Consider the following 13,108-nt stretch of genomic DNA (forward strand, 5'->3'; position numbering starts at 1 on the left):
TAATTTAATAAAGAACATTTAGAAGATTGTTCATTATTCAATCTGAAGTAAATTCTGATAAGACTCTTAATTTGAGAGTCCTGGAAGGTAAAATATCCTTCAAGCTTTATGCAGTTTGGTCCACGCACACTGAGACTGATGGCTGTATGAAGAAAATAACTTGGAAATGGTGCCATCCTTTGGTTATCTTGGGGAACTGATGTGTGCAGGAGACACTGCTGGTGCGCAACTGCCCTGGCCCCACTGACGCATGGGCATGCTTCTGCTGGCATTATCTATTACATGGAAAAGACGATAGGCTTTCATGTTGCAGGGAATGGCATGCTGACAATGTGTGCCATTTCATGACGGGCCTCTCCAGTTTGCGCCTCACAGTTCTCACGAATGCACCATGGGAAACGCACGGGTTATGGTGTAGCGCACTTAAAAAAATATGGCACTTTATTCATATGCCACTCTCTGCCTCCTATACAACCGAGCTTAGAGGGATCCAGTGTCTTGCTCAAGGACACGTCAGCAGGGCGGATGCTGGCCGGCAGTGAGGTCTTGAACCCTGATCTTTGCGGTGTGAGGGGCGGTGGACGCCCCGCCGGCTCTCTGGTCCAGCTGATATGTCGTTTTAGGCTCAGAAAAACACAGATTTGCTGGGGAAAGTTCTTGAACGGCGAAGCAGAAGAAGTGGGACCACAAGAGCCCTGTCATTGCTCTCCAGTGACAAGTGGGCCTGTTTTTACACCTTCCTTCTAAATAAGGAAGCGGCCTGACAGACATATGACCACCGACCCAATTTGGGAGCAGCCCGAGTGCCCCATCGCGTCCCACGGCCGCTGAACGCCACCAATAAGCTTTCTCCCCTTCCAGTCCAGCACTGACAGTAGACTATTCCCCTCAACTCTCCATAGACTTGGTATTTTTCCTGCTGTCAGCACCCTCTCTACCCTTGTATTATCCCAGCGGTGAAGTCAGCATGATGTCATCTAGGGATGCGATAGCCCTGGCAAGGTTGAAACTGGGTTTTTGGTGAGTGGTACAGGATTTATTCGGAACTCTTACCGTGAGGGAGACAGAGAGGGGGAAGAGAGAGAGAAAGAGAGAGTGTGTGTGTGTGAGAGAGAGAGGCGCGGAGGAGCTGCAAAACATGGTAATCACCACCACCACCACCAACATCACCATCACCATCACCTCCAGCTCTGCCGCGCACTCTCCCGTCTCCTCTCCTCCTCTGCACCGGGGCTTTCGTTTCATGCCCAAAGCCCTGATCTGCGCTCCAAAAATAACCCTCAGCCAGCATGCCGAAGGAAGCAAAACAAGAAGAGCGGTATTTTTAGGGTCATTAATTTCGACCACGTGGCCCGAAGGTAAACCGGATGGCCGTTGCGCAAAGGCTCCTCGTCAGTATGTCCTGCGAGGCCGGCACGCCGCACTGGACGCTGACCGCGGTGGTTCTCCTGGGCTTTCTGCTGGGGATCGTGTCAGCGTACCCTTTACCGAGCAGCAGGACAAATGCAACTTTACTGGAGAAAAGATGGGAGACCCTCTTCTCACGCTCTGTACTGGGGATCTCCGGGGAGAAACCGGAGCTGAACTGGGAGAGTGACTATCTGCTGGGCATCAAAAGAGTGCGGAGGCTCTACTGCAACGTGGGCATCGGGTTTCACCTTCAGGTCCTCCCCGACGGCAGGATAAACGGTGTACATAATGAAAACCAGTACAGTGAGTTATGCCTCCACCAATGTAATGCAATAGACATAAAAGAGAAGCAGAGTCAATAAGCATGGATCTGTGATGAGCAGGCTAGTCTATCCCCTCTATTCATTTGCATGATCATATGTCATCCGACTCTGAGGGAGCATTGAATTTCTTCCACGGCAAAGACAAATCTATTAAAAACAAGTATCCATCAGTGCTGAACACCCCCCCACCCCTTCCCCCCCCTTCCCAAGCTCAACCATGACATGAATGTATGGACGCTTTTAGACACAACTTATTTTTACGCAGCCCTGTGAGGGCGGTCCAGTGACCAATAGCCGTGCACGTCAATGCAATTACTGCAATTATTGCAATAACCAGAATGCGCTTGATTGGCACGCGCCTGGATGCAAATGTAGGATGGGGTGAAAGATGCAGAACAAAGGCTCGGCATGCTGCGCAGCAATCTGCAAGGTTACACCCATACAGACGCAGAGGGAGCACAATGCTACAGTCACAGTGATAAAACACTGAATCAGCCAGCAGAATGGGTTGGTATTTTATTTTATTTTTTTTTAACTCCAATGTAATAATTCCTTGTCCTGTATTAGGTCTAATAGAGATCTCTACGGTGGAGAGAGGAGTGGTGAGCCTATACGGGGTGAAGAGTGAGCTGTTTGTCGCAATGAACAGCCGTGGGAGGTTATACGGAACGGTAGGTAGGCTATGCACAGTATTTCATTTATTGTCCAGCACTGTTATTTAATGGGAGTCTGAAAATACGCACTTGCATCTTGATCCGCCTTTTAAAAAAGATTTTAGGATGGCCCTATCTGCCATAAGGGGAGCTGTCCAAAATGTGTTGTTAAATCCATATATTTTTAATTTCCTCAGGAACTTATACAGCTCTATTTCAAGCAAGTGGGCTAGGCCCGGTGGCCTATGGGTAAATAATGATGAGGTTAACAGATGCAGGATTTAGTCCGCACGGCTGTAATGTGGTCATGTGTGAGTGAGGAGGAGGGAAAACCCCCTGACGCAAAGAAACCTGTCAGCAGAGTTGGAAATCGATTTTAATGGCAAAGCGCTTTTTCTTGCAGGGCAGAGCACATCACACACATCCTAGCAGGCAAAGACTGAGCTACTCCACCCCACTACCACCAGCTTCTCCCACCTCTAACCTCTGAAAAATCTCAAACACGACACTGTCATTTCAAGCTTGTATCAGAAAGAAATTAGAAATCTGACAAGCATCCAATACCAGAAAACATGTTACTGTATGTAAATTTGGCACCTTTCATCAGGTCGAGGGCACTCCAAAGACACTTCAGGGAAGAGCAGCCTTTGGATTTTTAATGTATCTGGCAGTTCACCTGAATTTATAAGCATAACAGAATTACTGTAGTTTAAAGCTTGACAAAATATTGAAACTATACTTATAGCTCAATATCACTGATGTTGCAATAACAGATAAAAGATTTTAAAAAGCACCAGCTACTTATTGAATGTTTTAAGTGAGGATATGTATTTGTCAGTATCTGGCTTTTTCTGTCATTTAATTAGTAGTAAAATATATTAATACTAATGTCAATAATGGGCTATAATTAAAATTAGATTCTCACAAATCCTCAGTATACCATGACAATGCTTTTATCTTGCTGTGAATTTCAGTTCCCAAAGGCCTTAATTTAATCCTGCTGCTTGGAATATAAGTTGTTTTGTGTGATCCCTTCAATATCAAATGCCACTGGCAGTTTGTAAGAGAAAGAAGACTTTTTAGGTGAAGTTTAGATAACAGAAAAAATGAATGCATGGATGAAATGACAATATAATTAGATGTGAAGCTGAACTTTTTATCCTCATCCCACAGATGAGGTGTATTTGTAGGCTTACTGGTGATAACCTTTAGAAGATGTAATTCGTTTGCTTCTGGAGCAATGACAGCTATTAATATATAAATGTACATGGTGTGTGGAGGAAGCATTGTGTTTCAGCTGACACGTGGCTGGCAGTTTGCTCGCTGTGGCCAACATATTTGACAGACAGAATGTGAGTCGGTTATCTGAGTGATGAAGCGTTAGCTTGTGAGTGGGCTGATGATCTGATAAGAGATTGAATTAGGCCACATGGCCTCTGATGGGGAGAATTTGCTCTGCTGCTGTACGCTGTTCGAGTCATGCATTGTCATGTCAGCAGAGCAGAGCAGTCATGTTGTTCTTTATAATGACAGATATTTGGAGATTATTCTTAGATAGAAGGGCTGTATGAGGAAAACAGGGATCAGTGTTTCTTTTAGACCCAAAATCTTCCTGATGTGCTGTTTTTACTGTATTTCAGCTTAACTGTATAGTTTAAATATTTCCTCAAGATTTTAGTTTTGAAATAGTCATTTTACAGGAATATTTTCACATTGTGAGAAAAATGCTCATTGAATTTTTTGCAGTTAGATGAGTCAGTTGCCTTACTTTTTCCAACCTGCATTCTGCGAAACCCGCCCTACTCTGCCTCTGATTTGCTAGTACTCGTTGCCTTTGTGTGTTAGGTTGGTTCGGTTTGCGTTATTTTTTCCCCTCACCCGCATTCTGCGAAGACCTGGCCCTACTCTACCTCTGATTGGCTCTGACCCTAATATTCCTTCCCTAACCCTAACCATCTCACTCCACATGCCTAAACCTAAACAACCTAACCAATGAAGGCAACTAGCACTAGCCAATCAGAGGCAGAGTAGGGCGGGTCTTTGTGGAATGTAGGTGAGGGAAAAAAATAATGCAAGTCAGTTAGCTTAGTTTAGCATAAATACAGGAAACCAGGGGAATCAGCTAGTCTGGCTCTGTCAAAACATAAAAAATCAGCTTATCAGCACCTCTAAAGCTCTCCAGTGAAGATGTTTTTTCTGTATGCTTCATCTGTGTAAAAACACAAGTTGTGGTTTTAAAGGGGATTATAATGGATTAAACAAACAAGATATAATGTGTTAATTAGTGAGCTTTAGACGTGCTAGTAGGTGGATTTTGTTATCGTCGGACAGAGCTAGGCTAGCTGTTTCCCCCCTGTTTCCATTCTTTATGCTAAGCTAAGCTAATTGGTTGTTAGCTGTAGATTCATATTTAACGTACGTGAGCGTGGTATCAATCGTCTCATCTAACTCTTGGCAAGAAAGTGAAATAAAGTGTATTTCCCAAAATTTCCAACTATTCCTTTGAGTTGGGCATGTTTTGTTTTTGTTTTTTTTACTATGAATAGACCATGGCTCAATAGACATACCTTGTGTTTACTAAATATCAGCTGATTTGGCTTATAGTGTACAGATACCTATTCTTTTCAAGGAGTAAACTAAATGCATCTTAATATTTATAGCAGTAAGCACTGCTGGGAGACTGAACAAAGACAACCCTACATTGTCAAAACGTTAATTCATTGTTATCTTTGCTGTGTCTTATCTAAATTTATCATTATATTTTTGTGCATCGCTTAGAATCTTTTAAAAATTGCTTTTTCATGTTGTGCCATCATAGCTTCAAACTACAAAAGGTGTCTTTTTATTAAGCTGTTCACTAACATGCACGCTGTCTGTCTCTTTGTCCTCTCTAGACAGTCTTCCATGACGAGTGCAAGTTCAAGGAGAGCTTGCTCCCAAACAACTACAACGCCTACGAGTCTCTGGTTTACAGAGGCTCCTACATAGCACTCAGCAAGCATGGCCGCGTGAAGAGGGGCAACAAGGCCACCACTGCCATGACTGTAACGCACTTCCTACCCCGAATATGATGAGCAAAGACTGGCAATAACAAACTTATTTGCACATGTGGATTATTTCCCAGGTAACATAAATACCGTATACGTACGTACAAACACAAAAGACAAAGTGGACTGTAAAAGAAAGAAATACATTATATCTGATAGTATTTATTCAAACTTTATATGTATATTTGGGTAGCTTACTTTGTATTAGAAATGATGGAAATGCCATTCTTTGCTGCTTTTATGATTTTCACCATTTTGTGATAAGAAGGGGATGGAGAGGCTTCATTGGTCCCCTCAGTTTATATGGGTGCTTACTGGAATTGGTTGAGTCCTTGCCCTGTCAGTGGATGACAGTTCATCCTTTTGGAAATGAAATGGATACGTTATTACCTCAAAGCACCATATCCTGAGATGAAGAAGATGAAGAAAAAGAGAAATGTGTGCATGAAATTTCTACAGAGAAGAATGCCTGTTTACTTAAAAAGATGTTTTTGTTGTCATCCATCAAGGACTTGGACATTTCTCATCCCCTCTATGTATTTGCTAGAGCTAACAAGAGCACTTACAAATGTGGCAGTGGTTTTTCTTGCTTTGTCATGAGGTGGCGGTGCCTTGGATTCCTAATTGCGGCCCCCTTCCCTTTGCATGTAAGAAACGTGGCGCTCAAGTCAGAAATAGGAATGAAAGGCAAGTCATCACTCCCTGAGACACCACCGGGGGGCTTTAGCCCAATTCCTAGAGGGCCAGAGGTTTCTCCACTTTATTTTCTTTCTATAATTAGATCAATTAAGTAATTGAGACTCTATGCTGCACAGGACCCAGTGGAGCCTCTTGTTAATATGGAAAGCTGGATTTAGAGTCAGCACTCAACCCCCCCATCATGTCCAAGGGAGCTTTGACAATCCCAAGTTTTACTTTCACAAATTTTCTAGCCGGATCATCAGGCCAGATTGAGTGTGTGAGCGTGCACTGTATATGTGGCCATGCATTTATTTTAAGTATGTATGTGGAGTTGCTCAGTTTGAGAACTGCTTAATTTTAAAGGGTTTTTTGTTTTTTATTGTGGAAGGTCAAGGGGGCATCAGTGTAGCAGAATATCATAGACCTGACACTATGAAGCGAAATATCCTCCACCTCTGTCTGCTATATGTCATGTTCCCCCAGTTCAAATTGATTTGGTGCAATCTGGTTCGTAGACTTGTGTTTTTGTAGTCGAGGACTCACAAATTGATTCGATTTGTTTGTAGCAAAAAGTGACAACAGGAGCTGTTTGTCTTTCACACTGGTTTGATGATTATTTGGCACTGGCACAGTGTTTATGCAGGAAGTACTGAGGTTACAGTGGATGCCATCGATTAAGTCAATTCACTGTAAATAAGAAGGTCTGTTGTATTAAATGGAAATGTGTAAATAGTCCAGCTTGGTTTAGACAGAGCTGGGACTGTTTATGATTCTGGGATTTGTGAACAATACTTCAGGTAACTCAGTCTGTCTAAGATTTAGATGATGTGGATTGCGCTTATTGATCCCAGATTTCAAATCTATTTATGCATTATTCAGATCGGGCACTGAGTCACGGTATAGCTTCTTGTGAAAGGAAAAGAATATGAGAAGTGTTGCAAAAGCAGTGAACCAAAGGGTTTTAATGGCGATGTTCATTCAGGCTTTGTGTATGCAGCATACTTGAATTCAACAACCACTCGTGTTCCTCTTTCAGTTACTGTAGTTTCCATTGTGGAGACGAGGGGAGGAGGAACAGACAAAGGTGAAGCTAGCAATGATGTACAGAGGACTTATATGGTACTCTGCATGTGGCACCCGTTGTTTGTTTAACTTGGTGAGGATGTGGATAATGCGGGTAAAATACCTGAGCAACAGACAAGCGGGCCCCTCGTCGGTTGATGTCAGACTGGACAGTCAGCACTGGGCCCTGGGATTCTTGTCCTGTCCATCTGAGCCATTTTTGTACCAAGGTCGGAGATGTGAGCTTTCTGTCCTCTGTGTTACTGATGCAGGCGTGTTGTCTGGTCCGTCTCCACTACTTTTACCGTGTTGTTTTACGGAGCTCTGCACCTGTATTTCTTGTATTTCTTCAAGATAAAAATGGTTGTCATGTACTGTAATGTGCAATGAAACTAGGTAGTCATGATCCTGCACAGTTCTCAGAGCAGAGTCTTTTTTATGTTGAAATGAGGTGCAATTGAGCTTGTTTTTGATTATTTTGAATTAAATTATATTTTGGTACTTGACCTGCAATATTCTGCGAGTAGCAAACTACCACTAAAGGCCAGCTTGGTGAAATATGATTAAAAGAAAGTAGCAAAGCTCTTACAGATATATGTTATCATATTTTACCTCATGCCCTTTCTAACATTACTGTAGCGCACTGACAAAATGTCTGTGAGCAATGGTTTACGTGCCCTTTAAGCTCCAGCTTATGTCTAGTAGCAGAGACGAATGTGCAGTATCTGGTCAGAGTGAGTGTGTGTATGCAAGCGCGCGCTCTCGCGTGTGTGTGTGTATGTGCGTGTGTTTGACTGAGCGCACGCCTGTCATGTTCTGTTTCTGCCAAAGCGACGGTAGAGATGGTATCAGATCAATTTACCTTGAGTCAGGAATAACAGGGCATTGTCTGACTGTGCAAGCTGATGTACTGTACTCTCCTCACATGAGAGGATAAAGGTGAGAGGCATGGAAGAAGCAACACAGAAGCTACTGAGGGATATCTGTCAAAAGAAAAGACTGACTGTGGTTTGAGCTGGTCGTTATGTAGCAAAAGGCCACGTAAAAAGAATCAAATGCTTCCAGGAAAGCGACACTTGGGTTAAACAGACTGTCTGGTGAACTGAATACTGTGATCCAAGAGAGCAACTTGATAGTCTGAGGATGTCACGTTTAATCTTTTTGAATATTATCACCATTTATAATTGTGTTTTTTGGGATTTTACCTTGAGCATTTTATTACTCAGTTTGACCGACCAGCCATTACCACATCACTGATGATCAGAAAATGATCACCTGTAGCTTTTTTTTGGCTGATTTTGTGGCAGTGAGGAGTTGTTTGGAGAAGTATTTTGGCTGATTTGTCAAAATATATTAAAAGGTGCAAATTTGTTTTTTATGCAGTGCAATTTACTGAGCAGGGGTTCATGCTGTTTTCCCTTTGCTATGCTTCCATCAAAACAGGCTGACCTGCAAAATCGAAAGCACTTGTTTTTGATGGCAATATTGTGTTAATTACTGTATGTCATTTGTAGTTTATTATGGTATGTTTCAGAGGACACTGTCAGCACAATGATTTGAGTGGCAGAATGGGAATTGCAGTGGCTTTCTCTTCAAGCTGTGAGGGACACCTGATAAGTTGATACTGTAAGAATTTCAGCCGGTATCGTTTACACCAAAAACAACAGAGGTTGGTGTTCAATTCAAACAAAGCTAGAGAATTGAAAGTCTGAAAGAAAAATGACTCTGTTACAAGTTCTACAACTTTTCCACGATGTTGTTTCGAGGCAGAAAAGGTTGTATGATATTGAATCAACTGAGAGAAGGTAGTTAATGGTAAGAAAAATATCACTCTTCACCATAAACTCCTACTTCCCAAATTCCCCATTATGCATATGGAGTTCTGAATGGACTAGGTATGTATCACTCCTTTTGATTAAGGATCCAGTGTCTGGATTTTGCCATTGTGCTTATCATACCTGTTCAGCTGGTTTTAAAATGTGTTGGTTCACAGGGAACTGGAGGTCTGTGGGAGGATCTGGGATCAGATTTGTGTATGTGTGTGTGTGTGTGTGTGTGTGTGTGTGTGTGTGTGTGTGTTCGTGTGTGTGTATGTGTGTGTGTGTGTCCCTGTGTGCCGGCAGCCTTTGTGTTTCTCTCTCAGTTTTCTATTCCTGCACTGAGGGGAGAGTGCTTCCTCTGAGTCCCCCTCCTCTTTTTTAACATATACCTCACCTTCTGCCTTAGTTCCGATTATTGAAATGATTGTAAATTAGTTTGAAACAACAGACTTCTCCAATCATTTGTTTCTGAAAAATATTATGACGAGTAAGTAAAATACTATATTACAAATGGTTTTCCTTTTATTTTTGTACGTATGTGCTGTGCACAGCAGTCAACTGTATTCCTGAAATGATAATAAAAGACGTTTTGTAAAAGCTGTTGTGATTGGATGCTTTAAAGTTGCAGGTTTGACTTATTTTATGCTTCTTGACCTGGAATGACTCAGATATTTGATATTATGATATCATTTTAATATGATTGATATTAGATATCAAGAACTGGGAAACTTTATGTGTGTCCGGGAAAATTTAAAAACCTCAGTGAATCACCATGAATCAGTATGTAGCGCCCTCTTCTGGAAACACCAGAGGACAGGTAGGAGGGCAACAATACACAATTATTTAGACAAATGTGAAAATGAATGTAACTGAAAATGAACTGTTTTTAGAGAAATTAGTGCAAACTGCAGCAACACTTTTTATAACTATTTTACAGATGTGTCAATTTTGAACAATTTTCTGGTCTAGAATGTCTACAACTATGAAATTTGGCACCAATTACCAATACTAAATAAGTTGTAAGTTCAGTAAGTATAAGTTCAATTGGTACACTCATAATTAGTCAATTTTAATTCAATGCTAAACTTGCGCAGTCTTTATATCAGTGCACAGCAGGTCAGCTGAGCATGCAAAAATGTATTTTTTTTTGTAAAAGGCAAGCATGTCATTCATCAATTATTAATAACAAAGTGTCCAATAATAAATGAATGATGAATAAATCTTTACTTTAATTTCAGTGGAAAAGTTCTCTCAAGGAAATTCCTCTGAAAAGAACCTATTCTTATTCTCAGGGCGTCAAATGCCAACGCTCTGTCACACCCTCGGTGACAAAGGCTATAGATATGTAATTGTGATGTTTTTTTTTACTGAGGTGAAACTATGAACACTAGTGAAAGGAAGTGAGAGGCGTGGTAAGTGTGTGCAGTTAATAGGCAAGGTATGACTCACTTCCCTCGGATGTTGACACAGCAGAATCAAATCATTAAGCATCAGTAATTTATACCTATAGGCTGTAAAGGCTGGTCCTATAAACATCTGTATAAAGTTCCTGGATTTTTCATCCTTCAGGACTTCTTCCCTTCTTCATGCACCTTGTGAGGAGGGAGGTCTGTTTTAAACAAACTTCAAACAATAAACTTGAAATTTGGGAACCCTGTAATTCTTACCTCACCTCTCCTTTTTGACTATGGACACGGACGTGTGAAGATGAATCAACTCTGCACTCTCTCTCCATTTTTGCCTTTGCTGTCTCTTCAGCTTCTCTCCTCTGCTCCAGCCTCTGCAGTTACACACTTACTCATTGTGTTAGATTTCTTTAGGTTCGAACAAAGCAGAGTAAATTATGATCCCATCTGAGGCAGAAAAAATATTGTTTGTGTCAAGATATTCACTCCTTCATAATAATAAAATGGTATCCTACTAGTTCGAACCTGCAGGAATTCCACCTCGGCAACCCTTAACCACTGAAAAACAGGCAGGCTTTGTGTCATTTTGGTAAATGAGTTAGCCAGTTTATCGACCTTGTGTTTAAATAGGCCTGTTGGACTTTCTCCTCCTCCAGTAGCTGCCCAAACACCAACCTGAGCATTTGTTCTGCGAGAGTAAAGAGAGCACAGCATCCCCACTGATCATGCAACCGGCTTTCTTCTCACTCTTCCTGATTGCTGTACATGTGTCTGTACCGGTGGATTGTAAACCGAGGTTCCAGGATCCACAACAGCTACTACAACATCAGCAGAGCAGCTTTAACACAGGAGCACATGCAGCCAGTACGGGACGTTTCTACCTGGAGCTGAGTGGATCAATGAGAAAAGGTATTCACCGTGACTTTCTGGGTAAGTCTGCCTATACCCATACAAACATATTAATCCATTTCAGAGAGTAGATGTAAAGATTTTATGCATCATTTAATTCATTTATATTCATTTATTCATTAAATTTACAAATTTACATATACGCCCTGAAGTGTTACGAAAGAAAAAAAAGAGAAAAAATTAATAATTTGTGCATAAAGATGAAAGTCTGGAAATATATTTTGCATGGCATATTTCTGGAAATACTTAAAAATGTATGAAGTACTTTGGGTGTCCAAAGCTTTTTTTTGCACGTCATCTGTACAAACAAACAAGATTTCTGGCAGCCAACATGTTTCTAAAACTATTTTAAATCCACAATGTATGAAATACGTTTTTCAGTCTGCCAATTTTTTTTATCTGTTACTGATGCTCTTATGTTTAAATCTGTTTTCTTACAGTTATTTTGCCAGTAAGAACAGATACAAGCAACTTTGTGTCAATATTTGATTTGAGAAGAAAATGGTTTCTCTGTATGGACTTAAAGGGAGAGCTGTACAACTCTGTGAGTATGAAATGCACTTAATTTGAGTGAAGTCAGAAAAACGACTGCAGTGAAAAACAGTAATCTAAGACATTTTGTGTTTGCATTTGTCTGTTTTCCTGTCAAACAGAGACGAAAGGACAGAGAAGATTGCCTTTTCCAGCGCATTTGGTTAGATTTGGCGAACCACCACGATGTGTTTTACTCTGCAAGTGGGGGCCGGCTGCTCAAACTGGAGGGAGGTGAGCTAGGAGTTGCTCACCAGGAGCTGCCTGAACCCACCTCAGCCCTGCTGGAGAAGTTCCTGGGTCCTTTGGTAAAGAGACAGAGGAGGAGTGAGCATGTGAACCCCTCTGATCCATTAAGATCAGAGTCACATCCTTCACATTCTGTCAAGGATCACAAGGATGCAGATCATGGGAAGCCTGAACAGGACCAGGCTGGAGCTGTGTCCAAAGAGACCATCACCTCCTGTGATGACCCCTTGCGGGTGTTACAGCCCAACGGGCCTGTAAGTCCTGTCAAGACCAATATTGCAGACCGGGCAGAACAAGACTAAGATACTGAACTTGGGTTTAAAAGGTGAAAAGTCAAGAGAAGGTGCAAGTCTTTGTTTGTTCTGAAAACTTTGAAAACTGCATAGTGGGAGTGGTACCACAAATGTCCTGCATTTGTGGACTGCAGAATCAATGGGAGCTACACAATGTCTAACAAAGGGCTGACACTGGAAAGTGACATGAAAGTATTAAATATCTAACAACTGAGAAAAGACATGGCATTTTATGAAACCCTTGAATCAAAATTTTCAGAATTTGTTTTTATGGGAATATTACATGGTAATGTTCTCACTAACCGTGTTACATCACAGCAGCTTTGTGCAGACATTCTATTTGAACAGCAGATGAAGGATAAGTTTGGCAACATTTGACATAATCATGAGGCAAGTTTTGTCCAGCGTCCTGCTGTCCTTTAACCTCTTCTGTCTGTTAAATTTTAAACCTTGGGCCAGATGTGGCAATGTTTGTTTTGCATATGTAAAAATGTGTAATCTGTGAGTAATTATGAATATTTATGAAAAAACGTGTTGATACAGTAATGTTTCATGAGGAGTTTAATTAACAAAGATCAACCAGTGCATACTGTTGTTACTGAGAGGAACCATCTTCTGTGTGCAGCCATTCATAAATAGGATCTAATTATGTCAGGTGCCGGACACCAATAGTCACAGGAATGAAAAAGGTATTTATTTATTGAAATATGTAAAATGATTTCCT

The 13,108-nt window shown here is 41.3% G+C and overlaps 2 protein-coding genes across 3 annotated transcripts; both read left to right on the top strand.

Moving 5' to 3' along the window:
* The first annotated feature begins 110 nt into the window (after positions 1-110).
* On the top strand, positions 111-9,455 carry LOC137182693 (fibroblast growth factor 6-like). The gene is made up of 3 exons (XM_067589065.1): positions 111-1,713; positions 2,301-2,404; positions 5,281-9,455. The coding sequence occupies exons 1-3, from the start codon at positions 1,368-1,370 to the stop codon at positions 5,455-5,457; spliced, it is 627 nt and encodes a 208-aa protein (XP_067445166.1). The 5' UTR covers positions 111-1,367; the 3' UTR covers positions 5,458-9,455.
* A 279-nt stretch (positions 9,456-9,734) lies between these two features.
* On the top strand, positions 9,735-13,024 carry LOC137182692 (fibroblast growth factor 23-like). 2 transcript variants are annotated; one of them, XM_067589064.1, is made up of 3 exons: positions 9,735-11,311; positions 11,752-11,855; positions 11,965-13,024. In XM_067589064.1, the coding sequence occupies exons 1-3, from the start codon at positions 11,128-11,130 to the stop codon at positions 12,391-12,393; spliced, it is 717 nt and encodes a 238-aa protein (XP_067445165.1). In that variant the 5' UTR covers positions 9,735-11,127; the 3' UTR covers positions 12,394-13,024. The 2 variants fall into 2 exon arrangements, with proteins under 2 accessions (XP_067445165.1, XP_067445164.1); XM_067589063.1 differs by having other exon boundaries at positions 9,735-11,332; positions 11,965-13,023.
* Positions 13,025-13,108: the final 84 nt, after the last annotated feature.

The sequence above is a fragment of the Thunnus thynnus genome, chromosome 5 (genome assembly GCF_963924715.1).
Source record: "Thunnus thynnus chromosome 5, fThuThy2.1, whole genome shotgun sequence".
NCBI lineage: Eukaryota > Metazoa > Chordata > Actinopteri > Scombriformes > Scombridae > Thunnus > Thunnus thynnus.

Excerpts from the sequence above, each read along its gene's own strand:
- LOC137182692 (XM_067589063.1), top strand. The coding sequence starts at position 11,128 with ATGCAACCGGCTTTCTTCTCACTCTTCCTGATTGCTGTACATGTGTCT. Across the intron at positions 11,333-11,751 it reads TATTCACCGTGACTTTCTGG|TTATTTTGCCAGTAAGAACA; the intron begins GTAAGTCTGCCT and ends GTTTTCTTACAG. Across the intron at positions 11,856-11,964 it reads AGGGAGAGCTGTACAACTCT|AGACGAAAGGACAGAGAAGA; the intron begins GTGAGTATGAAA and ends CCTGTCAAACAG.
- LOC137182693 (XM_067589065.1), top strand. The coding sequence starts at position 1,368 with ATGGCCGTTGCGCAAAGGCTCCTCGTCAGTATGTCCTGCGAGGCCGGC. Across the intron at positions 1,714-2,300 it reads ACATAATGAAAACCAGTACA|GTCTAATAGAGATCTCTACG; the intron begins GTGAGTTATGCC and ends GTCCTGTATTAG. Across the intron at positions 2,405-5,280 it reads GTGGGAGGTTATACGGAACG|ACAGTCTTCCATGACGAGTG; the intron begins GTAGGTAGGCTA and ends TGTCCTCTCTAG.